Source organism: Carassius carassius, chromosome 12 (genome assembly GCF_963082965.1).
Source record: "Carassius carassius chromosome 12, fCarCar2.1, whole genome shotgun sequence".
Taxonomy (NCBI): Eukaryota; Metazoa; Chordata; class Actinopteri; order Cypriniformes; family Cyprinidae; genus Carassius; species Carassius carassius.
Genome location: NC_081766.1, coordinates 6,890,071 through 6,915,915, shown reverse-complemented (window position 1 = coordinate 6,915,915; position 25,845 = coordinate 6,890,071). Strand labels below are relative to the sequence as shown.

The window sequence follows — 25,845 nt, the reverse complement described above, 5'->3', positions numbered from 1 at the left end:
GGTACATTCTGCAATAAGAGCCTTATTGTTCATCGATAATATCTAAAGAATTGTGTTTTTTTCTGACAACAATTAAGTTTTTAAAATGCATTAGGTCTACAAGCCAGCCGCCGTTTAATAGGACGACTTAGAACAATCTAAACCCACATTTTGAACAACAGAACAGAAAACAGCTGAACTTTTTCAGCTTCTTTAGGGTAAATTCTACCTTCAAATATATATTTTACTTTATAATATTATAATTTTAATTATTGTCAGTGTGATTTTATTGTGTTGACTTGTCAAAGCGACATTGACAGAACAGTTTTAAAATCATTGATGGTACACTGAGGCGAATGACTTCTGTTTCTTTCTCATGCTCCTTCAGACTCGAGGTCGTGCAGTATCTGTTTCTCTGCCACTAGATGGCGCTGCTCTATAAGGTCCTCGCGACTTCTGTTTTAAGCCGTTGGCACTATAATGCGCGTAATCTCCATTCCCGAAGCTAAACGTTGCTTTCCCACATCCGAGTTAAGGCAAATATAAAGTTTTGTACAGATGATCTAAGGAATGACCGCATATCCGTTTATCAGAATCTTCAAGTTAAATGTATCGCTAATAGGGAAGTTAGGCAGAACATATATTGTTTTGAGCGGAAATGGTGAAGTTTGTTGTGCTGTCGTCATGGTAACAAGGTTGCCTATGTGTGATCGAGCATGGTGCGGTTTCACATCCAAACCGCTTCTAGACCACTGAGTTTGTACTGTGTGTTTGCATTATTAGTTCATCACTGAAAATATGTCGCCAAGGTCCCACTTCCTTAAAGATGTTGCCACAGATAAACCAGTAACCACCAACCAGGCTGCTTTTAAAATAGCCTATTCCGTTTATATGGGACAGGACTGCTGGATGATTACTGATGTAGAGCAGGGTAAATAATATCAGAATATTAAGGGAACGTTCTGGGAAAATATTGCCAGTGTTAAGGGAACGTCCTCCAAACAGTGAATGTTCTGTTTACATATAGAAACCTTTCTGGTCTGTGTTGGGAACGTTCTAATAATGTTAATTAGTTCCATGTTCCCAAAACAGACATCGTTCTAAAATTCTCCAAAGCCAGAAAATGTTTCTTTATTTTCCCCCAAAACTTTCTGTAAACCAAAAATTATTTTTTTATGAATATGGCCGTATATCATCTACAATGCATTGACTGTAGATAAAGCTTGTCAGCTAGCTCTAGGTTTCACAAGAATGATTTGTTTAATGTTATGTACAAATCCAGTTCACTTATTTTGTTTATATTTAGAGTAGGCTATGTGTGAGAGAGAGATAGCATTTTTGAATCACACACATGAGATTAAGTAAACAACAGTAATGTAAAGTTTCTCTAAACAGGAAATGCTTTAAGTATTTTCACACTTTCAGGCTCTGTTTGCTTGCAAGGCAGGTGGTGTTTCCCACAGCGGTTACTGCTTATCACAGAGTCAGGGTTATTTTAGACTATCAGGCCTTTGTTGCATTAAGCGTTTTACCCTGTTTGCTCATTGTTCAGCTCAATGCAACAGTCATGAGTAAGAATCCGACTAGTTGCTCATGGCTAGGAAAGTCATCTTGACTGCCATAGACTTGACATTTCCTCAATACTATGAGTTTTTATCACTGTTTAGACTATAGTCACGGTGTGTAATGATGCAGTCATTTTAGATGGTTTAGATGTTTAATTACCTTTATTTGTACGTTTTCTGAGAGGAGTACCATTCCTCTGCTCGTTTCTCGAGCTGATCTGCTTTTTTCCGTCTGTTCTTATTTATAATAAAAACGCTAAAATAAAAAATAGCTATATTGTGAATTATTGATATAGTAATTATTATTAAGAAAAGAACTGGAGGAAAAGAGGCAACGTTGCTCTGTGATTATGCTTTGGAAACTTCAGAAAACTTGAACTCGATTTTTCTCAAACATTCAGATTCAAACATTCACAACTGATTCAGAATGCTGCAGCAAAACTGGTCTCAAGGAACCCGAAAGGGCCCGTGTCACACCTCTCTTTATCTCCCTGCACTGACTTCCGGTTGTGGCTCACATCAAGTTCAAGAGATTGATGCTTGCATATAGAACAGCCAAGGACTGAGCACCCTCCTATTTCCACTTACAAATCTACATCCCCTCCAGAAGCTTGAGATCTACAAGTGAGCGATGCCTCATGGTACCATCACAGAGAGGCACAAAATCACTTTCCAGAACATTTTTTACCAGCTGCTGGAATGATGTTCCCTCTCCCATCAAGAATGCTAAATCCCTGACAATTGTCTAGTGACAGATGAAAAAACATCTCTTTCGTCAACAACTGACTTGCATCCCAATAGCCTATTAAAAAAATGAAGAAAAAAATAGCTGAAAAAAATTAATCCCTGCATAGCTTATACTTATCTGAACAATATTTGAAATTTTGTGTTACAAGCACTTCCTGTGTTTATTTGTCTCTTTATGGTGAATCGCTTCATTGTATTCCTCAGTTGTAAGTATATTTGGATAAAAGCGTCTGCTTATTGAATAAATGTAAACATAAATATGAATTTAAATATAATATGCCCGGGCACTGATTCAATGACTCGTTCATAATATACAAAACACTAGCCGCTTGAGTACAAAGTCTCCGAATGAATCGTTTTGTAAAATGATTCAAAAGATTCAAATCACTTACTGAATCCATTGAATCAGAATCCACTAGTTTGTTCACGTTCGCAGTGTGGATGGGCTGTTAGCTTTATTTCCTGTGGAAGGAGGAAGGGAGAGGCTTGCCATCGCAAACTCGTCTCACAGTCCATCGACCACAGATACAAACACATTAACCATCTGATCAGAGGACAGGACAGGACAGGCCGAGACGAGGAACGGCGAGCTGGACTACCTGCCCTCATTTAGCCATTAATCTGCCCCGTTGTTGGTTGCAAGGGAATCGCGTGTTTTTAGTGTTTTTTTGTTTTGTTTTGTTTTTTAAACCAGCTGTTGATTCAAAGTAGCCACAAAACAAAGACTCCACAGACACGGACGAGCAACTGGACTGTTGGTCCAAACGCTGCAGGAGGTTTATTCCATTGCAAATGCGGTTTTAAAATAAATAAAATAACACCTGGTAGTCTGCTAAATAGCCGCGGACACTTGTTAAGGTAAGGAACGTCAAAATATCACTTTTTTTAACAAACCTTAGTGCCAGCACCGTTTGTCAAATGCATTATATCTAAGAGTAAGCCAGGAGTTTTGAGCTTTAGGGTTTGATCTGGAGAGTGATCTTGGGTTAAGAACTTCGGGAAGGGATGTCCCATCCATTGCACTTCAAAGGACAGACGTGGATCTGCCCCAGAACTGATTCGCAGATCATATGCGAATAGTGTCCCTTTAGGCTATGTCTTTCCCAGACGTCTGTTGTCTTGGATCTGTGTGTCGCGTCGTGTGTGTCCCCAACATCTTTTGCAAGTCAACTAGTTAACTACTTTAGTCCAGGTAGAGAAGGTCCGAGGGGGGCTGTTGGGGTTGAAAAATGCTTTATTTGGTAGTCGCTTGTGTAAATATGACTCCCTAGAAGTCGAAATGGTATAGCCTTTTTTTGTCACGATCCTGTTTGGGACCACCATTGACTTAACTGATATGAACACACTTAAAGGATCATATTGTGAACTTTTGCATTGTTACTGCACCAATACTAAATGTGACTGCATTATATGTGCTTAAAGGCATTGTGCCCGTGATTTGTGATGCCCTAGGAGAAATTGAAAATGGCTTTAGACGTGAACAGCGCTGTGAAGTGCTTTCGGCCCAATTCTACAAGGAAATATCCCGCCGCGAAACTGAATTAAAACTCTCATATCGAAAATGGTATTCAGGTCACATAATCGTGTGGAAGAATTTTGTATATTTGCCAGATGTCTTAAAGCTGCATTTGGTAACTTTTTCCTCATTTAAAGGTTTCCGACATTAAGAAAATTGAAATATATTTTAAAGGTACACTATAACACTCCAGTCATATCAGTAGCCTAGAGCGGGTCGCCTCATCTGGCCAACATCACGTGACCAGCTGAATATTATCTTTGGTTGAACTCTTTTGCTCGTTAATTAATCTTAGCTGACTAAAAATAGCACATTCCTAAATTATCAAAAAATTAAATAAAATATTTAGGGTGCTTTACATGTATGTGATTTAAAGTTCAGACTGGTGTAGTGACTTGATATAAACTGTGGTGTTTGTCTCTTATTAAGACAGAACCCACCCTTATAGAAACATTGTAACCACAATCTTTGCTATTGTTACTACAACTGTTGCTGCTGCTGCTGCTGCAAAAAAAAATGGGAACTTGGTGTCAGCCTCCACAAAAAGAACAAAATTCAAAGCTTAGTTCACTTTAAATGAAGGTCCGTATTGATTATCACTGTTGGGAACGCTACTTTAAAAAAGTAATTAGTTATAGTTACTCACTACTTGTTCCAAAAAGTTAGTAACTGAATTACTCTATAATAAAAGTAACTCGTTACCAGGGAAAGTAACTATTTGTGTTACTGTAAAAAAAAAAAAAAAAAAAAAAAAGTTGCTATGTGTCAAAGAATTTGTTTTCGATATTTATTGCACGTCAACAGACAGCAAGAGTCTTATCCTGCACTCTTTGTAAGAAAAGTGTTTTTGGCCACTACCTTTGTAGATGCGTGTGTATCACATTACATGTACACATTACATGCACGTTCTTATGATTATAAGAAGTGCTTATATCTCCACCTTGAAAATGCCAACTTTTCATCGGATTGCTCCTGACTCACCATTTCTCCTGCTGCTGCGAATCTCTGTGTAGCTGTTGCTTGTGTGTGACTGTGTGTGTTTGGCGCCGCTGGCGCGTGTGTGTAAAAACACTGGCTCTGATTGGCTACCATGAAACACATGACTCTGCCTTAGCCAATCATAATCGCTTATCTCGTTATTAACCCACCTGCTCACTCGCTGTGTGAGCCAGGGGTGCGTTCGGATTGCATATTAAATCAATGCATAGTAACGCACCGCATTTAACGTTCAGTAACGTTAACGGCATTGTAACGACGGGAAAAGTAATTAGTTAGATTACCCCGTTACTGAAAAAATAACGTCGTTACCTAACGCCGTCCTTTTAAACGCCGTTATTCCAAACACTGTTGATTATGGATTAGCAGGAACAGTAACTGTGGTAGCTGTTATTTTGGTTGAAGGTTGAAATATCAGGGAATAGTTTTTTATTATATTTTTTTAATTAATTTTTTTAAATAATTATAATGTAATAAGTAAAAGATTATTGAGACAGTCTGTTGAATAATTAAAACTTTTTCTTTTTTTTGCATTTTCCAATAATTCAATGGACCAGAGTCAATTATTCTGCTTATACTTTGGTTACCACAGCTCAAATATTGTTCTATGTATTTAAAGACATTCCTCAGGTTTTTGTCCTTTAAACACTTAATTTCTTATGCATCTCATCTAACTCCTCCGTTGCTAATTCCAAAACATCATTTAGACCCTTGCAATGGAGGCTTGAACCGTTGATAGCAGACTAATGCAGTTATGAGAGCGAGAGAGAGAGAGAGAGAGAGAGAGAGAGAGAAAGCGGGTGTGAATTATACTAAGTCTGTTTATCTCTCAACAATGATTGGCAGCAGAGTCAGCATCTCTACTAATATAGAAAATGTAAGTTTATCTGTTTCAAGAACAGCGCCGTTATTACTTCTCTTTTGAGAAATGTATTTTAGCTTTGAAGTTATTGAGCTATTTTACTGATAAAATTGTAAGTGCAGAGCTAACAACACTTTACTGTGCACAAGTATGTTTCCCTGTGTGAGTGTGTGTGCTTGTAAGGTAGAGAGTGGGAGAAGTACAGTATGCGCTTTTCCGTACATAATAAAATGTAACTTTGTGGCACGAACACAGTAATAATTAGTCATTTTTTCCTATTGTTTGCTATGTTTATTTGCTTGGTCGGTGTCTTTGTGGGTTTTGGTTCTTTTGCTATTGTTAAGCTATAAGAACTTTTGAAATGACCAACTCTATGCAAAGATTTGTGAAAATTCTTTTCACTTTCTTTTTTTGGACCGAGTGGATTTTAACTGTTTACTGTGGTATAAAAAGAGCCAGAGGTGGTAGACCGTGGCTCCTCCTGTGTTCTTGTGTGTAATGTTGTGCATGTGTGTGCACGTTTGTGTCTGTGTAATGCTCCGTTATTAACAGCATAGTCTTTTACCACAAAAGATAAGAAAGAGGTTGGATCTGAACATGTAAAGGCAACAGGATAAAGAGTCTGTGTTCAAATCATACAACTTTAATGACTCTGTGATGCAGATTGAAGAGGATTCATTGTGATGAGTGATGCATGGACAGACAACAATGTATTCATAATACAGAATGAAATGTCAGCATTTCATCGGGACTTTATTGTAGGTGTTCAGGGTATGCCATTATGCTAAGCATCTGTATAAGTGTATCTGTATAGTGTGGCATGTAACCTGCTGTTGTGAATATGTATGACTCATAAAAGTCAGTGTGAGTGTTAAAGGTGTGTGAGAGATGGAGTCAGAATGTGCTGCTTGTTTGATTCTAATATTAATGCTGCGGTCCAGACTGGCCTTTGACTCACTTCCTGTCCTCATTTCTGTTGTGACACATTAACAATGAGATGAGATTGGGGCAGGGCTTTGAAAACAAAATGGTCCCCATCGGGCTGCAACAACTAATAGATTATTATCGATAATGAAAATTATCACATAAAATTACAGCACGGAATAATGCAATTCTATGGATATACAAATATTGGTGAAAACAGAATGAGCTCCTGCAGGAAAAGTATGTGATCCAAGCTGCCCAAAACATGAGAAATCTTTATTTTACGCTTCAAGCTGATACATTAGTGTAATGCCTGTCAGGCACTTTTACAGATACGTGTGTGCGTCCTCGGTGCAAAAATGAGACTGACTATGATCAAAGTGCTCACGATGTGATTTCCTAAACTATATTCACTGTATAACCTAGTGATTAACAAATGTATGTAAGGGTTCTGCCACTGCTGCTCTTAACTAACAGTATTGGTAATAAATTACCAAAAAAAATTTTTAGCTTTCTGTATTGGTTAGACCTCCATTATATGTAAGCTTTTTACTAGTAAGGGTAGTAAGCTATTTTTAATGCCATGATATAATTATTGCTGTTATCTTTGAAAGAAAGGCAACAAAAAATTGTCAAGTGCTTAAAAGTGTTTTTTTATTTAGATACCCAATTAGTCAAAAAGTAAATAATACCAGCAAACATGTGAGCTGATATCAAAGGCAAAGGAGGCCATTTTTGTTATTATGTGAATAAATACTATTTAGTCCAAAAATTACAATAACCTTTTTAGAATTTTTTTTTTTGACCGATTCCTAAAATATTTCTGTTTTGTCTTATGACAGTTGGTCTAATAAATTGTTAAGCACTGTATGTTTTCATAGCATTCAGTTGGCACATTGATGCTCCGTGAGTAGAAACTTAATGCACAGGGTTTGGGTTCAGGACAAAATAATTTCTCTTGCCTGCCGTTATGTCTGGCTGCTTAAATTGTTAATACTGCATTTTTTTGCTTAAGGGGAAAGCAATGTCTTGCTTCTAGCATTAAAAGATAACAACAAAAGCCTAGTATTCTTAAAACTGATTCTGTACCTTCAATGCAATGAAGGCTGAGTCTCTTTTGGAGGTGGAGTTTCCCTTCTCTGTGTCTGTCGGTCATCCTCTGTGGTAAATAAGCTCCATCACTTAGCAGTGTGTGTGTGATGGAGGGGGGTTGGCCGGGTAAGGCAGTTTAATTACAGAAATGGCCACCCTGCTGTAGAGGGATTAATGGTCACTCTGTGGCATGTTTGTCTTGACAGTAACTTTAATCAGCAGGTAGTGGATAACTGAGAAAAGCCATTTAAGAATTCCTGTGTAAAAGGAACCTTAAAGTGAAGACACAGAATTGAAGCTCCGACTGTAAGAGAGGCATATACGTTTTTCACATCTTTATGTGCTTGTATTAGCGGTGCTTGCAGTCTGTACTGAAACAGATGCAATTGAAAGACTTTTATTAGCTGGTTCTTTTTGGTGAATCAAAAACATGCAGCATGACCAGTATAGTATTAAGATCCATTCAAACCAAGCACTATAACTATAAAGATAACGATAGAGATATAGTTAAAAAAAATCCTTCTCTGTATTAAAGAATAGCAGAGTCCACATCACAGCTATAACGATAAAGGCACAGAGAAACGATATCGTTGGAATCATTTTCAGAATTATTTTTTCCAGCTGATGAATGATATAAACATTGACAACCATCCTGTGACGAGCTCGAGAATTTAAAGCGGCAGACTCGCATGCACTTAGAATAAACAGATGATATCGTTTGCTTGTGTGGATGCTAATATCGTTATCTTTATAGTTATTGTTCTTGGTATGAACGGGGCTTTAGGTTAAATTTACACAATGGTGTAGTCAAAAATGGAAGAGGTTTTCCGTTGGGTATACACAACTTTTTTGTATATGTTTACACATATACACGAAAATGGACAAAAACGCTGTATTACGTATGCCAGGCCAGTAGTTGGCGCCGTCACCTTGTTAGTAAACAGTACCTGTAGGGAAGTGATGATTATATGTTGTCCACTGTTGTAGCAAACTCTTGAGCAGCAACAACAGTACCATATACTCCGCCATTGTTGTGTATGTTTGTTTGCGCTTGCCTTAAAAGTTGACATGTACTCCGCGTGCCTACATACCTAACATATACTACGTGCGCGCATGACGTCACCATTTTCAAAGATTCCCATATTGGGTGTTTACACGGAAACGATAACTGTGCCATTTTCAAAAACTTGCAATTTGAAACAAGTTTTCAGTCCCCAAAATGCCATTGATGTGTAAACGAACAGTCAAAATGAATAAAAAGTTTCCTGTTTTTGGCTGGAAACATTGTTGTGTAAACCTCCATTTATTCCTGAATGAATTATTCTTTTAATGAATAATTCAAAAAAAAAATTGAGTGAGTTACTGGTTTGAATCTGACAAATCTGAACTGTGCTGTTACTGAATGAGTTTCAGTATGGACATAACTGAAAGTGATACTTAAGTTAAAGGTAGATATTTTATGTATTTATATAGGTATTTTGAACTATCAACAAGTTTTTGACCGTGCTATTGACATGAATGACACCTCACTTACAATTTTTTAGTTTTTCACTTTTATTTTTCCAAGAACTCATAAAGATTGAATTGAATTGCACACAGAATTTTATCTTCTCAGAACATTTCCAAGAGAATGTGACGCCCGAAGGCAGAGAACTGGTAGAGCTGTGATTAATTGGAGTCTGTTTAATATGGGCAGGACTTTGGAACAGTAACAATCAAAGAAGCTCCAGGCAGATGAAGGAGTGTTCTCTCTCTCTCTCACACACACACACACACACACACACACACACACACACATTTGTATATAGAGACCCCAGGGCTGCATTTTCAAGGCCTTGACACAACACAGCCTTGGGGAAAGCAGACAAGGCAGAACTGAGAATCTCTCTGTCTCTCCCACACACCATACTCTCTCTGAAGATCGTGTTATACAGAACGGCTGAGAATGAAACAGCAGACTGAAGAGCCAGCTGTCTCATAGCTTACCCTTCCTCTGTGTCAGTGAGACTTGTAAATGTGAAACTGTCAAATAATTGACCAGTCAGGTCACACTGAGGAGCAAATATCTGAAACTTCGTTGACTATGATGCCACTGGTTTGAGATACAAAGGGTTCCAAGAATTTCTGCAAATGACTGTAAACATCGTTCAAAGACAATATTCTTTGAATACTTCAGTTCATCAACAATTGTACTTTTTTTTTATTTATTTCTTTAGATTTTTTTAAAGGAATCGAATTCTTTTATTCAGAAAGGATGTTAAATTCATTAAACGACAGTAAAAAAATTAGAATTCAATTTGAAATAAATGCTGTTGTTTTAAAATCTTTGTTCATCAAAGATTCCTGAAAAAAATATTTGTTTCAAAAAAATATTAAGTAGCCTTCTGTTTTCAACAGTGTTGATGATAATAAGAATTATTTTTATTTGCCAGCAAGTCAGGATAGTAGAATAATATCTGAAGGATCATCACAGAAATAACTTTTGAGCAGTAGTGTAAATTTAACCTAATAAGTTGGTGTGAAGATGTCTTTCACCACAATCAGTGAGTCGTCAGTGTTCTGATCTGAAACTGCACTGCTGGCTTTGAGTTTATTACATCATAAACACTTACACGTGTGTGTGTGTGTGTGTGTGTGTGTATAGAAAGAAAATAAATCTATTAGGATGTGTTTTGTGCTGCATCGGTTCTCTTTTTATCTCTGTTTTAGTTTCAATGCTAATATAGTGTGCTTTAGAGAAATACATTTTTTAGTCCTAAAAACATGATGAAAATTAACATTTTTGAGTGCTGCTGTGTGGCGCACAGGAATACCTCACACTTAAGGGGGCACTCCAATTGATTGGCTACCAATCAATTACTATCGGCTGATAATCGCTTTGGGAAGTTTGGTCGCCGGTCTCTATAAAGGCCAATCTAAAGCTGACAATGCACCTACAATGAGAGGTTTGGCATGACATCGGCAGATACTGCTTCCTGTTATCGGTGAACAGCTACAAAAATCCTGAATGGAGCATCCATACTTCATTTTTTAAAAAACAAGTTGCTAAAAAGGACTTTAACTGTGAAACCGTGTGAGTTTAGGTGATTTTTTTTTAATGAATCTAACAACTATTTGTGTCCTTTTATTGTAGCTTGCTTGCAACCTATGTTTTTAAACTTGCGTAAACAACTTTGTTTTTTGGATAACTGAACAGCTCTTTTACTACAACAAAAACATTATTACCAAAGAAGTGTAACATGGGTAATAAGGTAAAATGGTTAATTTAAAAAAATGGGTAATAAAAAAAAAAATAGCAAAAGTGCCAATTATGTCAATAAATAAAATAACAAATAAGGCAATAAGAAATAAATTACATGCACTGAAAGAAAAAAGGGGGAAACAATTAAAACGGAGAAGGTGCTGGTTATTTTCTGCCAGGACATCATTATGGACGTTGCCTTCAACCCTAAAACACAATGCAATATGAAATACTAAATACAAGTTAAATGCTATAAATCAATATGGAAAGTTCATTTGTATGTCAAATGGGGCATATTTTTACACAGACTTTAATTAGAGGGAAGTTGTAAATTATAGAGGTGTCAAAAGGATAAATAAGGAAAAAATTGAGTAAATATGCTAAGACAAATCACACACCGTCCTTCATGTTGTCCCTTTTACAGCACACACATCTGTTGTCGAAATGAACGGCACCAGTGTACTGAAAGAAATATTATAGTTTGCTTATCTTCAAGTGTTCACAGGTCTGAGGTGTGTGTGTGTGTGTAGATAGAGTAACGGCCGAGTCTACTGCAGTTCACCCACCCATCCAGTCTCTACAGCACACATGCCTGCCTGTGTTTTGAAGAAAGAAATATTAGTTTGTGTTGATATAATTCATGTCACATGTATCTTCTGCTTCAGAACAGCTAGAGTTTTGCTGGATTTGCCCCTGCTGTTTGTGCATTTCTCATGCTAGATGTGAAAAAGTAGCTTGTCTGTGACTGAAGTCTTTTTTTTTGGATGCTAAGTAACAGCATTGTGTGTTTGCACTCACTGTTGTTCCTAATAAGGCCAAATCCACAGTGTTTGGCACCGATGTCTGTACTCTAGATAGATTGAGATAAAAGGACCACCTCCTCTTTGTTTCATCAGTGAGGTTGTTTCATAGGAAAAACAGATCCATCGTCTTACCATTGTTCACCAAAAATGGGAGTAGAGTCTCTCTCTTTTTCTGGATGTCTGTTCATACTTGTCTGACTTGCACAAAGTAGAATGCTCTGTGTGTCTCTTTGCTGACTATAGGAATAATAAATAGGCTTTTACTTGATCTGTAATGTTTGACAGTATGTTGTTGTGAGTTTTAACCCCAGGTTACTGCAGTGGGACTGTACAGTGACTATAAATTAAGGAAAGTAATCTGTGTGTGCCGTTCTGTTCAAACCGTTAGAATGTTTTACTGTGACCATGCATTTGTGCTAGAAGAAACAGGAAGTGACCTTGCAACACTGCCTACACATTGAGAAGTCATAAACACATACGGTACATGTACACACCCTTTCCTCTGTGTTGCAGTGTTTTTACTGATATTGGTTTAGTCAAAAATGCTTCATATTTAATTAAATAAGAAAATATGATTATTATAAATAACATAACAAATGGCAACAATAACAAGAGAGAAGACCAGTCAGAAGAAGAATGAAAGGTTTTGAGTTGACCCCTTTTATTGTGTTTTCAGATGGATGTGAAGCTGCTCCTGTTTTCACTTCTTCTTGGACTCAGTAGGGCACAACTAGGTAAGAACTTCAGATTTGGAAAGCATCATTTATATAGTTGGGTTCAAAAGTGCGAGACCATTAGTGAAAATGCTTCTGTTGTGAATGTATTTTATATTGCACAATTGTAACATATTTTAAATGGTTAAAAAAAAAAAAAACACTGTAATGGCGATTTGCTGTCAAAAAAGTGGGTGTGGGAACCCTGCAGGTTTGTATGGGCTAAAGGTGAAAAATAACATTATTTGGTGTAATGCAATGTATTTGTTGTTTAAGGTTCAAAAAAACATTATTTTCTACATACTATACATGAATGTTTCTCCTCTATGTGCTGCTTTTCTGAAGTGCGTACATTTTGAGCAGGAAGTTATAGTTCTCAAGGATGCTTGATCCTTCTAGATACTGAATATTTTCAGCTGAAAGCATGATTTAAACAAGTATGCTACTACAATACTTAATAATTCACACGCAATTGCTCTCTCAATCATGCATTCAAACAAATCTAATCTTACAGTGTTACTTCATCTTTATCCGATTTTGAATGAGCAAAAATCTTTAGAAGAAATGCATCGCTCCGTATTTAAAATAAACTGACAAAAACATTTCATCACAAACTATTTTTGTACCTGAAAAAACAGCAGTTATATATTTTAATGCTGACATATGTTATTTGTCACGTGGTAGGAAAAAAGTTTGCACATTAGTGTTCCAATACGCAGGAAATGGTGAACCTGGAGCGGCGCTGGAGCGGAGTGATTATTAAATGCTAGGAGCACGAAGGGGAAATTGCTGATGCTCCACTCCGCTCACATACTCTGGTCTCCACAACATGGCGCTGGTGGCTACAGCGAGAATAAAAGTTACGCCGCCTTTCTTTGCGTGAACATTTGGGCGACGTTATGCAAATCTTCACACACAGTGACAGACATGGGACCATTTTAGAATGAGCTGTTTCGGTAGGAGTGGTTGACTCTTATAAAGAATATCTCTTTGGATTTGAGACTTTAGTCTTTGCAACTTCACAGATCTTCTTTATGCACCAAGAGCTTGTAACACTCCAAAAAAAAATGACCCTTTAAAGTTAGGGGAAGCTTTTTTTTGGGAGGCTAGTTTTGAAAGCATAAGATCCCACCCTCCCTGCAAATCACTCTCCAAAGCCTCGCCTCCTCCAAAACACATTAACATGCACAGGTAGACCAGAGGCTAACCAGTGACACAAAGAGATTACCTCATGTCTCATTCACCGGTGAGAAAATGCTATAGTAAAAAGCACATAATATTACAATAGTAACGCTGTCCATTCTCGGCTTGGTCTGCAATAGCGTAATGTAACGTGCTGATGATTTATCATGTCTGCGAGAACACAGTGCACAGATCTATGCAAATACACACATATTGATATACATGATATATCGAACGTGATGTATCACGCTCATCTAGTCCGTGTTAACCGCTAAATCGCCATCACCTGCTTCAAATGGAGCGGCATTAGAGCCATAGATCACTGACAAGCTACACAATATCACTTTCATTATCGCAGATGAATCCCCTTTCGATAATGAACGTGTGTGTAGCTTGTCAGTGATCTACGGCTCTGTCTATTAAATGCCGCTCCATCTGAAAGCAGGTGATGGTGATTTATTGTTAATCAGGGAACCGGCTTTAGTGACAATCGCATGCAATGTATCGCACAGCCCTTAATTTGACAGGCACATAGGCTTATTCCTCAGACTAAGGGATATGATTGGACGAACATTTTTTGGTCTTACGCCTTTCACAGATGATATTATTACATAAAGATCACTTAACTTTGTGATTGTTGTCTGAATGTAAAGAGACTTTCAATCAGCATAAAAATATGTTTTAAACAAATCTCCTACACTCTTTTGAATGCAGTCTTTGATGTTGCCCTCACCTCATGTTAACAAAGTAGTCTTTTTTTTTTTTTTAAATCTTTGAAGAATAAAAAAATAAATAAACAAATCTTACATTTTATCCCCCCCCCCCCCCCCCCCCACTCAGTAGTTCCACTCAGAATACACACCAGACCAGAGCCTTAAAAAAAAAAATCCCAGCAATACTGGCCAGATCATCTGTTAGAGATTTTCAGCGTATTTCATTCCAGGAATATCTCAGATATGACAGCAGTGTGAAATCTAAGAAAAAGAAAAATCTCACAGCACATCATCATCTTCTAGCGATGTCCCCCAGTCCTGTGTGCTTTATTCTGGATGTGCTGGCCTCATGGTTTGCATTAAGTCTTTAGAGAAGGCAGTAAGTATGCCATTATTAATACAGTTCACATGACCTCCGTACAGCGTATGGCCACTCTCTCATGAGAGAGAGTCATATTGTGTATGGCACCCAATGGTGTTAGTTATTAAATGCTCTTTGATTTGGATTTCCTGTTAGTGGTGGGAGGAAATTGAGAATGATGGTTTTGTTTTGTTTTGTTTTGTTTTGTGTGTGTGTGTGTGTGTGTGTGTGTGTGTGCAGATGGTAACGAATGCACCAAGGCCTCAGCCCAGTCCTGTGGAGAATGCATTCAGGCCGGAGAAAAGTGTGGCTGGTGTATAGACAAGGTGAGTTCAGACAAAACCATTAAAGATGGAAATGGCCGTGCGTTTAGTAGAAAAAGGCTATAGAGGAGACCATTTCCTGTAAACAGATTTTTTGTTTATCCAAGTCTTTAGAGGGTATCCTGTGATTCTGCAAACAATTCTCGCTCCAAAAAACTTGTTTTTCGGAGAGCGAAATATCCATTGTTCTGAAATGTCACGAGTGACATTTTTATTCCCACCTTTTATCCCACCTTTATTCGCCTGTAGTTGATTATTACTAGGGCTGCACAATTAATCGAATGCAATTGTCATGCTCATTTTGTTAGTAAAGCCGGCTCTGTAATCAGCAGTAAATCATCATCACCTGCTTTCAGATGGAGCAGCATTTACTACAAAGAGCTTAGGTCACTGACAAGTTACGCAAAAAAATCACAGATGATTTTATTGCACAATTATGAAATCGAAGAAATCATTTGCGATAATGACAGCTGTTTGCGTAGCTTCTCAGTGAACTAAGGCTCTGTGTAGTAAATATTGTTCCATCCGAGAGCACATGAAAATACCACATTTACTAACATGTTTTTACTAAATTCACTTCATAACGTCATTCAAATGACAATTCATTGTCCAATTCCTTCTGTGAGGTGATGTGACTTACACAGAATAAGGATATTTCAACATATTTCATAGTATTCTAAGCGGAGATAACGCCACTGCATTATAAATACACTTTATTTTAATATAAAATAAGAACTCCAATAAACCATATATTGTCGTAGTCATGTGTTTATTACTCGCATTGAATCAATAAAAGCAGTTATATCTTCTTTTTATTCAGCTGAAGCGAAATAAACATTTCCCGAAATAAACACCATCGCAAGTGCGCCCTCTGGCCTTTGGATGGAGATTTACTGCTGATCACAGAACCGTGCTTCTCTGAAAGATACGGATGAAAATCCCAGCTTTTGTCGTTTTCGATTCTATTTCAGTTAATCGTGCAGCCCTGATTATTACCCACAATTTCTTGAGTCATGTTAGTGGAACTTGAGTACATCATCCCCCTCAGTGTATATGAGTCACTGTCCTGTGTGATCATGTCTGTTCGTGCCATGTGGAGCAGATTATGGCAGGACCGAAAACAGTAATCTTAGACCACATTACAGAAAGAAGGAAGTGGACTATCACTTAACTTCATGTAATGCAGGGTGGGGGGCTTGAGCTCTGTTGGGAATGTGCCCCTTCTTAATTATTTCAACAGGCACACTGCACATCCTCATCCTGACTAGCCAAACACAGCAACATCAGTTTGAGTTTGGGGTGGGACTTTTTGTCTGTGTGATGTCCAACAAACCATGTTGTTTTCACGCCACACATCATGTTCTCACCCAGTGAAAAATACATCGCGGAGACAAGACAGAGCATGTGAACCAGTCATCTCTTCCTCTTTACTAGTTATAACATGAAATAATCATAAATGAGCATTAGAAGGTATGTTGTTTCAACCATGGAAAAACGTCAATACACACCTCTTTTCAAGTCAAGTCCACCAGCTGTAATCTACTCTCTTGTCTGGTTTGTTTGTTGGGCAATATGGCAGATTCGCATTTTGAACTCCCGGTGAAGGGTCAGTTGAATATCCCTGCTATAGATATTTCATAGCTATAGTGTTATTGAATTATCGAGATATTCATCAATCGAGATATTGTCTCAATAGAACACAATGCTCTATATATGTCCCTTAACTGCTTCATCTTTTGTAAGATTAAATACTACTGATGCTGTGCCCCAACTGGTACTATTTTTTAGGGGGTGAAAATAAACTTCATAAACTTTTTCTGCAGGACTTTCTGAAACAGGGTGAGCAGAAGTCCACACGCTGTGATGAGGTTGAAGCTCTGATTAAGAAGGGCTGCTCTGAAGCCAACATACAAAATCCTCGGGGGACTGTTATTGTCAACAAGAACCAACCTTTAACTGACCGCACAAAGGATGGAGTAAAACTGAAGCCAGATGAGATCACCCAGATTCAACCACAGAAACTCACCCTAGACCTCAGATCAGGTACTGCTCACTTCCTCCTCAATTCCAGGAATGCTTATTAAAAGATATAGATCATCACCTAATAAAGTCAAATGTCATGTGAAGTAATGCTCCCCTTCTAGGAATAATCAGTTCACTCACTCCCCTTTAGTCTAAACACAATGTTCTCTCATTTCAACCCAGGTGAAGCTCAGAAGTTTAATCTGACATTCAAGAGGGCTGAGGATTATCCTATAGATCTCTACTACCTGATGGACCTCAGCTACTCAATGAAAGATGATTTAGAGAACGTCAAAAACCTGGGAACCACCCTTATGACTGAAATGCAAAAGATCACATCTGACTTCCGGATTGGTAAGGAACATCGGAGGATTTGTCTACATTTGTATTTCACTGCTAAGTTCATAACGCCTTTTCTTTCATTCTTTGTCAATGTTTTCAGGCTTTGGCTCCTTTGTGGAGAAAACTGTCATGCCTTACATCAGCACAACACCAGCCAAACTGCTAAACCCCTGCTCATCAGACCAGAACTGCACCAGCCCGTTCAGCTATAAAAATGTGCTGAGTTTGACTGCAAAAGGAACTCAGTTTAATGAGCTTGTTAGCAAGCAGCAGATCTCGGGAAACCTGGACTCACCAGAGGGAGGGTTCGACGCCATCATGCAAGTGGCTGTCTGTGCGGTTCGTTATTTTGATATATACTTGTATATATATTAGTGGTTGCTAATCGATAAGACTTCAATGCCCTGCCATGACGCTTTAAGCTTGACGTCGACTAGTCGCCGGTCCTATAGAGGGCACAACATGATAAATCTTTGAAAGACTTCCACATTTACACTCCACATTTTCAAACAGTTAAAAGGACAAATACCGTATTTTCCGGACTATAAGTATATAAGTATAGCGCCCTCTCACGGCTGGAGACGGTAATGTTTTCTCTTGGTTCTTGGGTCTAAATAAATGCGACTTGTAGTCCAGTGCGACTTACATATGTTTTTTTCCTCATCATGACGTATTTTTGGACTAATGCGACTTATACTCAGGTGCGACTTAGTCCGAAAAATACGGTAAATGTATACTCCGAAAGGTCCACAAGACATGTGATTATATTACTGGACGCTCTAAATTGAACAGGAGAACGCACATTCTAAACAGCTTATTGTACAGGTTAATTAATTGCTGTTCTAATCTAATGCGCTGCTGCACTGTAACGCACACTCATAGGCTACAGACAGCAGCTCGTACGTCACGTGCAGATCGCTCGCGTACAGAATCATTCAGCGTGGAAAAGTACTGTCAACGCTGTTCTGTGATTTCTCAGTAAAATAGCTTAGAAACTGAAAAGTTCAAGCATATATTTGTTAATAGCTAAATCCCACAGCGTCACTACTACTAGAGAGACGCTGCCATGTAGAAATAATTCACACACGCAGTCGCTCTCACGAATGCATTCATATAAATGTAATCTTTACTGTGCTACTTTATCTATATATGATGAAGAAAGAGCAGACATCTGTGCGAAATAAAATGACCCAAAGGCAAAAGAACTGATAAAAATGAGCTGTTATAGGAGCAATAACCATGTGGGCAGCACTGTCATATAGCTGTGCACAAGGTGTTTTTTACAGCTCCAAGCTAATGTTCAATAATGACGTCATCAGCGACTAGTCGACTTCGACTTGACTTTCATCACATAAAAGTCGACTTTAAAGGGTACATAACATACACAGTTTCACCTAATCTCATGTTAATCTTGAGTACCTATATAGTAGTACTGCATCCTTCATATATCCAAAAAATCTTTCGTTTTATCATATTTATAAAATAAAAAAACAGCTTTCCCATTCTTTCCGGAAGAAGCCGAGCTCCTGGAGGCATGCCGTGAGCGGAGCTATTATACTGATGTTTCGTGTTGTTTTCATTAACATATATTCACTTATGTGCTGATTTCCAAAAAAATACAGAAATCTGATGCAATTGTACTTACTTGAATGGGGTCTTTTATCACAGGGACGGCTCCATGTTTTAATAGCAAATGATGTGCAAATCCAGCATCAACCTGGTCTTGTAAATAAAACATTCATCACTCAAATGACCAGAACACACAAATGCACTCGATACACTCCTGCACCGGAAAAACAAACTGCGTCCACTGTTCATGTAATGCTGGGTTCTTGGGGAAGCTGAACATGGTAAACTTTCCTTCACATCCAAAAACGCACTTATTTGGAGGCATTCTCGAACAAATCCTATGCAGCGTTGCCGATGATTTTGAAGCGCGTTGATGTGCGCGGTCTCTCTCTCCTCTGGTCAATGTGTGTGCGCGGGCACGCTTTTCCGAGAGAAATGCTCATATAAGGACTTCCGTTCTCATCTACGTCATTATATCCACGATCGAAAAAAAACCAGCCGAAACATTTACCAACTTTTTTTGTTGTTATTTTTTAGTTGTATTGATTTGTAACCAATTGTCCACTGTCTACTAGGTAGATGTGGCCATGTAACCAAACTAAAGTGACATGACCTCTAACCCTGCTGACTTAAAACTGAAATTTTATGTTCCTTTTGTACCTCAGAATCAGATCGGCTGGAGGAATGTTACCCGTCTGCTTGTGTTTTCCACGGACGCTGGATTCCACTTCGCTGGAGACGGAAAACTGGGTGGCATCGTGCTTCCTAATGATGGGAAATGCCATCTGCAGGATAACATGTACACCATGAGCCATTACTATGTAAGTGTGTGTAACTGCATAAAGTCATTACTGCATAAAGTATATATGTCAAGGGGTCTAATTTATTTCCATCCCTTCTAGGACTATCCTTCGATTGCACACCTTGTTCAAAAATTAAGTGAAAACAACATTCAGACCATTTTTGCAGTAACTGAAGAGTTCCATCCAATTTACCAGGTAATAAAGCAGCTATCTTTTGTCTCCACATCAATAGGCAAGTCTGATGCTGTTACACTACTGGAAATAAAATACTGCATGGGAAAAAAAACCCTGTTTTTATCTTTGTCTGCAGGAGCTGAAAAACCTCATTCCAAAGTCAGCTGTGGGAACGCTATCCTCGGACTCGGGCAATGTGATAAACCTAATTATTGATGCATATAAAGTGAGTAGATCTCAGTAACTAAAAGTCTCAAAAAAGTTTTTTTTTTTTTTTTTTTTGCTTTATTTGGTTTATCTTAGATCAGACAGAAACTAAAAATAACGTAAATAATATAGATACATATACACATAAACATACAACATACATTAATTCAAATTAAGAAAAAAGAAAACACCAGATGAGCGTAATTATACACTAAATAAATAACTAATAAAATTAAATAGGAAAAAACGTTTAGAAAAAGTTTTGGCTTTTATTGCGAACCTAATTTTTTTAAGGAGAAGGAGCTGCTGACTTCCAGTTCATAAGAATAAGATTATGGCAAAATACCAAACAGTATAAAATAACAGAAGACTTTCCTCCAAAAATCAGACAGTTTTGATCAAGACCAGAAAGAATGCAATAACGTAGCCCTTTCAAAGATGTATGAAGGTCTAATATATCATCAAGAACATTTTTATTTGGCAAAAAGGGGAAGTTAGAAAACTGCTTACGAATAAAGTTCCGTATCTGAAAGTATCTAAATAAACGGGAGCTCTGTAGGTTTATTTTTTCTTGAAGTTGTGTTAAGGTTGCAAAAATGTTTCTCATACATTTATTTATTTATGGTGCTCAAAATACCAAAACGGACAAATTTTTCAAAAGGCTTCAAATAAACATAAGCATGTACTGCACGTTTAAAAATCAAAACTGTAGGAAAAAATCACTGTAGGAAGAATATCTTTAATTATTAAATTTGCTATGTAATTTTCATTTCATCTTGCATGTTATGTGCCTGATAAAGCAGCGTTATTGGCTTCGTGTACAGCAGTTACTAGGGAAACCTCTGTTTCTCGCTTTAATGCACCTCCTGCTGGCAGAGAATGAATTTGCATTTTCAGTAAATCTGATTTATGCAGCAAACATATTTTGCTTGTTATCAAAAATAATCTACTCTAGAGGGACTACTTAGCTGTTGTTATTGATTCTATTTGGAAGTCTACCGGAAGGTAAGTTAGGTCCACAAAAGCGTGCATTCAAATTCCTAAGAATAATAATTTTGATAACATTCACGCTTCCTATCACAGATAGAAGGAGACAAAAAGAGCCTTAAGATAATTATGGAGAGCAGAGGCTAAAAGTCATTGAATAGTTTTCTTGTTCTTAACCAAGACAAATATGTGGAAATATGACAATGCAGTTTGGGGTAAAAACAGTAATAATTGTTAAAGATAATTTAAAATCTTGAGTTCCAATTTTAAAAAGTAATTTTTGTTTTACTTTTTTAAATAACAGTTTTCTATTTAATATATTTTAACATGTAATTTATTGCTGTGTTATTATCAGTAAACAGTTGAAAACTTGTGAAATCATGATTTTTGTTGTTATATTTGATGAATGTAAAATTCATTTGAAGTAGAAATCTTTTGTAAATTATAAATGCATTAACTGACACTTTTAATCAGTTTGAATGCTGAACAAAAGTTTTTCAAAAAAAAAAAAAAAAAACGTTTTTCATAAACTCTTAAATAATCCTTTCCTAAATCTCTTTCTCAGTCTCTGTCCTCTGAGATCATTCTGGAGAACAATAGGCTCCCTGAAGGTGTGTCCATCTCCTACATCTCGCACTGCAAGAATGGAGTGAGTGAAGAAGGAGAAAATGGACGAAAGTGCTCCAACATCTCCATTGGAGATCAGGTGAGAATAATATCCTCCAGTCAAAACCCTTATGGAGCTTCTATGACAGTTTCATCAAATATTTACTACTTTCCACTTGGTACAGCTTCATAAAACAACTTGAATAAAAATTCAAAAACTGCTAATCTAATCAAGGCTCTTGATTCTTGTCACAGGTGACGTTTGAAGTAGCGATCACAGCTAAAGGCTGTCCATCTAATGGCAAACCAGAGACTATAAAGATCAAGCCGCAGGGCTTCACAGAGGAGGTGGAGCTCGTCCTCAACTTCATCTGTGAATGTGCGTGTCATAAAGGGGGAATCCCGAACAGTTCGGAGTGTAGCGGCGGCAACGGTACCCTGGAGTGTGGAGCATGCAGGTTAGTTAGTATTATTCAAACATTGTATACAAGACCAAATCAAGACCTCCACCTGGCAGTAATGTTATCTGTGTCTGCTTATGTTCAGGTGCAATGAGGGACGTATCGGCAGACTTTGTGAATGTAGTAAAGACGAGGTCAGAACAGATGATCTGGACGCGAACTGCCGCATGGATAACGGGACGGACATCTGCAGCAACAATGGGGACTGCGTTTGTGGAACATGTGAGTGCAAAAAAAGAGACAACCCAGAGGAGAGATACAGCGGGAAGTTCTGCGAGTGTGACAACTTCAGCTGCGACCGCTCCAACAACAAGCTCTGCGGAGGTATGAAAATGCTGATCCTGACACTGAAATAACACACCAGTCTGATCTTCACATACTGTATGTGGAGGAACAGTACATGATTACACAGATGAGAGGTTACAAACTTTCTATACTTTCCAGGTCATGGTCGTTGTGAATGCCGAAAGTGTATGTGTGACGCTAACTACACGGGCAGTGCGTGCGACTGCTCTCTGGACACCTCCACCTGTCTGGCCAGTAACAAACAGATCTGTAACGGTCGGGGCACCTGCGAGTGCGGCCAGTGCAAATGTACCGACTTAAAGTTTCAGGGTACAACTTGTGAAATCTGCCCAACCTGCCCCGGAGTCTGTACTGAACACAAGTGAGTTATTTACAGGGAACAGCTGGCTTGTTACACTCAGCTAGTGGCACTAAATATATTCGCCTGTGTCTTTCCTTACAGGGATTGCGTCCAGTGCCGAGCATTTGGTACTGGTGAAAAGAAAGACACGTGTAAAGAACAATGTAACAACTTCATTCTTGTAAAGAAGAAGAAGAAGGAAGAACTTCCTCAGCCCAACGACCAGCCATACATCAATCACTGCAAAGAGCGTGATGCTAATGACTGTTGGTTCTTCTTCACCTACGCTACTAAGAACGACAGCACCGTTGAGGTCCATGTGGCAGAGGAACTTGGTAAGTGGAGGATGAAAAAAAAAAAGTACCAGTAGGTCTTGAGTTATAATTTTTTGTTAAAACTTTATTTCTCTTGTTTCCGTTAATGCATTGTGCCTGTGTTCACAGAGTGTCCAGCTGGCCCTGACATCATCCCCATCGTTGCGGGTGTGGTCGCAGGAATCGTTCTGATTGGTTTAGCACTTCTGCTCATCTGGAAGCTGCTCATGATTATTCATGACCGCAGAGAGTTCGCCAAGTTCGAGAAAGAGAAGATGAATGCCAGATGGGACACGGTTAGTTTCTTTTATTTACATTACATGTGTATGTTACATTACAAGTATCTGTTTTAAGTTATTCAGTCATGCCATTTAAGTAGCCACTCAGTTGCCTAGAGAAAACTGTCAAAGTTATTAAACGCAAATAACATCTACATGAAATTAATATGTAATATTTCCCTGTATATATACAGGTGCTTCTCAATAAATTAGAATGTTGTGGAAAAGTTCATTTATTTCAGTAATCCTACTCAAATTGTGAAACTCATGTATTAAATAAATTCAATGCACACAGACTGAAGTATTTTAAGTGGTTCTTTTAATTGTGATGATTTAGGTTCATATTTAACAAAACAGTGAATTGTAACTTATTGAACTGTGCTTTATGGAAAGTAAAAAAAACACACACATATATATATATTGTCCTATCTAACTAAAAAACCCAATATACATTAATAAAAATTAAGTATTAATATTAAATTAATTAAGTGTTCCTGTAGCTCAACTGGTAGAGCACTGCGTTATCAAGCGTAAGGTTGGGGGTTCAATTCCCCGGGAACACATGATATGTAAAAATTGATAGCCTGAATGCACTGTAAATCGCTTTGGATAAAATCGTCTGCTAAATGGATAAATTTAATTTAATTTTTAATTTTTAATAAATTCCAATAAGGGCGTCACACTCGGAGTCTGTACTCTTCTTTGCTGCTTACATATGCTTTTTTCCCTCTCTGTCTATTTATCTCTATCACTTTAACAACAACTAAATTAACAACTATGTTGTCATTTGTACTTATTTACTCTAGTACACTTATTATTAGGGCATGACTTTTAGGTCATTTACTCAACTGCATGTGGTTCCATACCTGTATGACTTATGATCTGTGAAACACAGAACCTTGAACTCCATTTTTCTATGAACTCTCGGTCCTTATAGGAATAGTTCACCTAAAAATTAAAAAGTAGAAGATGTAGATGTAGAAGTTTGTTTCATCATCAGAACAGATTTGGAGAAATTTGCAGCCAATGGGTGCCGTCAGAATGAGAGCTGAAAAGCTGATAAAAAAAACATCACAATAATCCACACCACTCCAGTCCATCGCATAACATCCTGTGAAGTGAAAAACTGCGTGTTCGTAAGAAACCAATCCATTATTAAGAATGATTTAATTTCAGCAGTGAAAAAAGTTCTCATTTAAATCAGGAGAGAAATATGCACAGACAAAGCAGTGTTTACAAGCAAAAACAGTCCAAAACTATTCTAAACAAATATGTTGGTTGATTTTGATGTGAGGGGATATTAGGGGATGGACTCTCATTCTGATGGCACCCATTCATTGCACATTTCTCCAAATCTGTTCTGATGAAGCAAATGATATACTACTAAATATCTCTGTTCTAATGAAGAGACAAACTCCTCTATGAAACTCATATCAAACAGATCTCATGATCTGAGGATGAGTACATTTTCATTTCTGGATTACCTATTTATTTAAAGAATGCAATTAATATTACAAAAATATGGCCTTTTGTACTGCTTGCTGGTTTTTGTAAACACTTTTTTGATTTATTTATTAAAATTGTTTGTTTGTTTGTTTGTTTACTGCATTTGCTGTGAAGTGTCTTAACCTGCCAATTGTGTAGTTATGTTAAAGGTTGATCTAATTATCCTCTCTTCATGTTGATTTCCAGGGCGAGAACCCCATTTACAAGAGTGCTGTGACAACGGTGGTCAACCCTAAATATGAGGGCAAGTAATGGACGAACGTGTCCATCTTCCAGCAACACTGAATGCAGAGCAGTTCAAGAGGAATGGAAGAGTTGAACTTCACTGCGTTTATTTTCTTTTTGTGTTTTTTAAATCGCCTTTTGGCAGTGCATTTGATCGATTAACCTGTGTTGCTATGCATCGTTTTGGAACTGCACAGTATGTATAAACTTGAGTTTTTACTTTATGCAATCTTAGGCAAAATCATTTCAGTGTTCAGTTTAGATTTTTAGCCACAGATCTGCCTTGTTTTTCTGAATGTTAAAACTGATCTTGAGTTAGATGACGGGTTTTGTTGGTAAGATGTGGTCAAGTATGCATTAAGGATGTTATCCAGAAAAACTAGGCACAATTATTGGACCCACCTGCTTCATTCTAGTAACTGGATGATCATTTGAGTCAGTTTGTGTCTTCTGACGGTACAGGAAACTTTCTGAACCTGTGGATGGAGTGTCCTGTCACTGGTGTAGTAGGTAGCTGTAGTCGACCAATGGTGGATTGATGAATCAATCTAAAATGGACCGATTTAGTATCTTTTTAATTGCGTCAAACAAAAATTTTTGTAAATTAATCTATCAAGTGTTTGATTTAAATGCCATTGACTTGGCAACATCTGAGTTTGAATGCTGTTCGAGAGAGATTTTCATCATT

General features: G+C 37.7%; 1 protein-coding gene across 3 annotated transcripts; it reads left to right on the top strand.

Annotated features, from left to right (window-relative positions):
* The first annotated feature begins 2,748 nt into the window (after positions 1 to 2,748).
* Positions 2,749 to 25,386, top strand: LOC132154582 (integrin beta-1-A-like). 3 transcript variants are annotated; one of them, XM_059563200.1, is made up of 17 exons: positions 2,749 to 3,149; positions 12,146 to 12,205; positions 12,402 to 12,459; positions 14,935 to 15,020; positions 16,841 to 17,060; positions 17,223 to 17,393; positions 17,482 to 17,720; positions 19,616 to 19,771; positions 19,853 to 19,948; positions 20,064 to 20,153; positions 21,687 to 21,827; positions 21,983 to 22,185; positions 22,274 to 22,512; positions 22,633 to 22,855; positions 22,937 to 23,169; positions 23,278 to 23,444; positions 25,119 to 25,386. In XM_059563200.1, the coding sequence occupies exons 3-17, from the start codon at positions 12,402 to 12,404 to the stop codon at positions 25,182 to 25,184; spliced, it is 2,388 nt and encodes a 795-aa protein (XP_059419183.1). In that variant the 5' UTR covers positions 2,749 to 3,149; positions 12,146 to 12,205; the 3' UTR covers positions 25,185 to 25,386. The 3 variants fall into 3 exon arrangements, with proteins under 3 accessions (XP_059419183.1, XP_059419182.1, XP_059419181.1); XM_059563199.1 differs by lacking the exon at positions 12,146 to 12,205 and adding an exon at positions 5,640 to 5,680; XM_059563198.1 differs by lacking the exon at positions 12,146 to 12,205.
* Positions 25,387 to 25,845: the final 459 nt, after the last annotated feature.

What these genes read in the sequence shown, in the direction of transcription:
- LOC132154582 (XM_059563198.1), top strand. Translation starts at nt 12,402, where the DNA reads ATGGATGTGAAGCTGCTCCTGTTTTCACTTCTTCTTGGACTCAGTAGG. An exon ending in ACTCAGTAGGGCACAACTAG is followed by an intron (nt 12,460 to 14,934) that starts GTAAGAACTTCA and finishes GTGTGTGTGCAG; the next exon opens with ATGGTAACGAATGCACCAAG. An exon ending in CCATGTGGCAGAGGAACTTG is followed by an intron (nt 23,170 to 23,277) that starts GTAAGTGGAGGA and finishes CTGTGTTCACAG; the next exon opens with AGTGTCCAGCTGGCCCTGAC.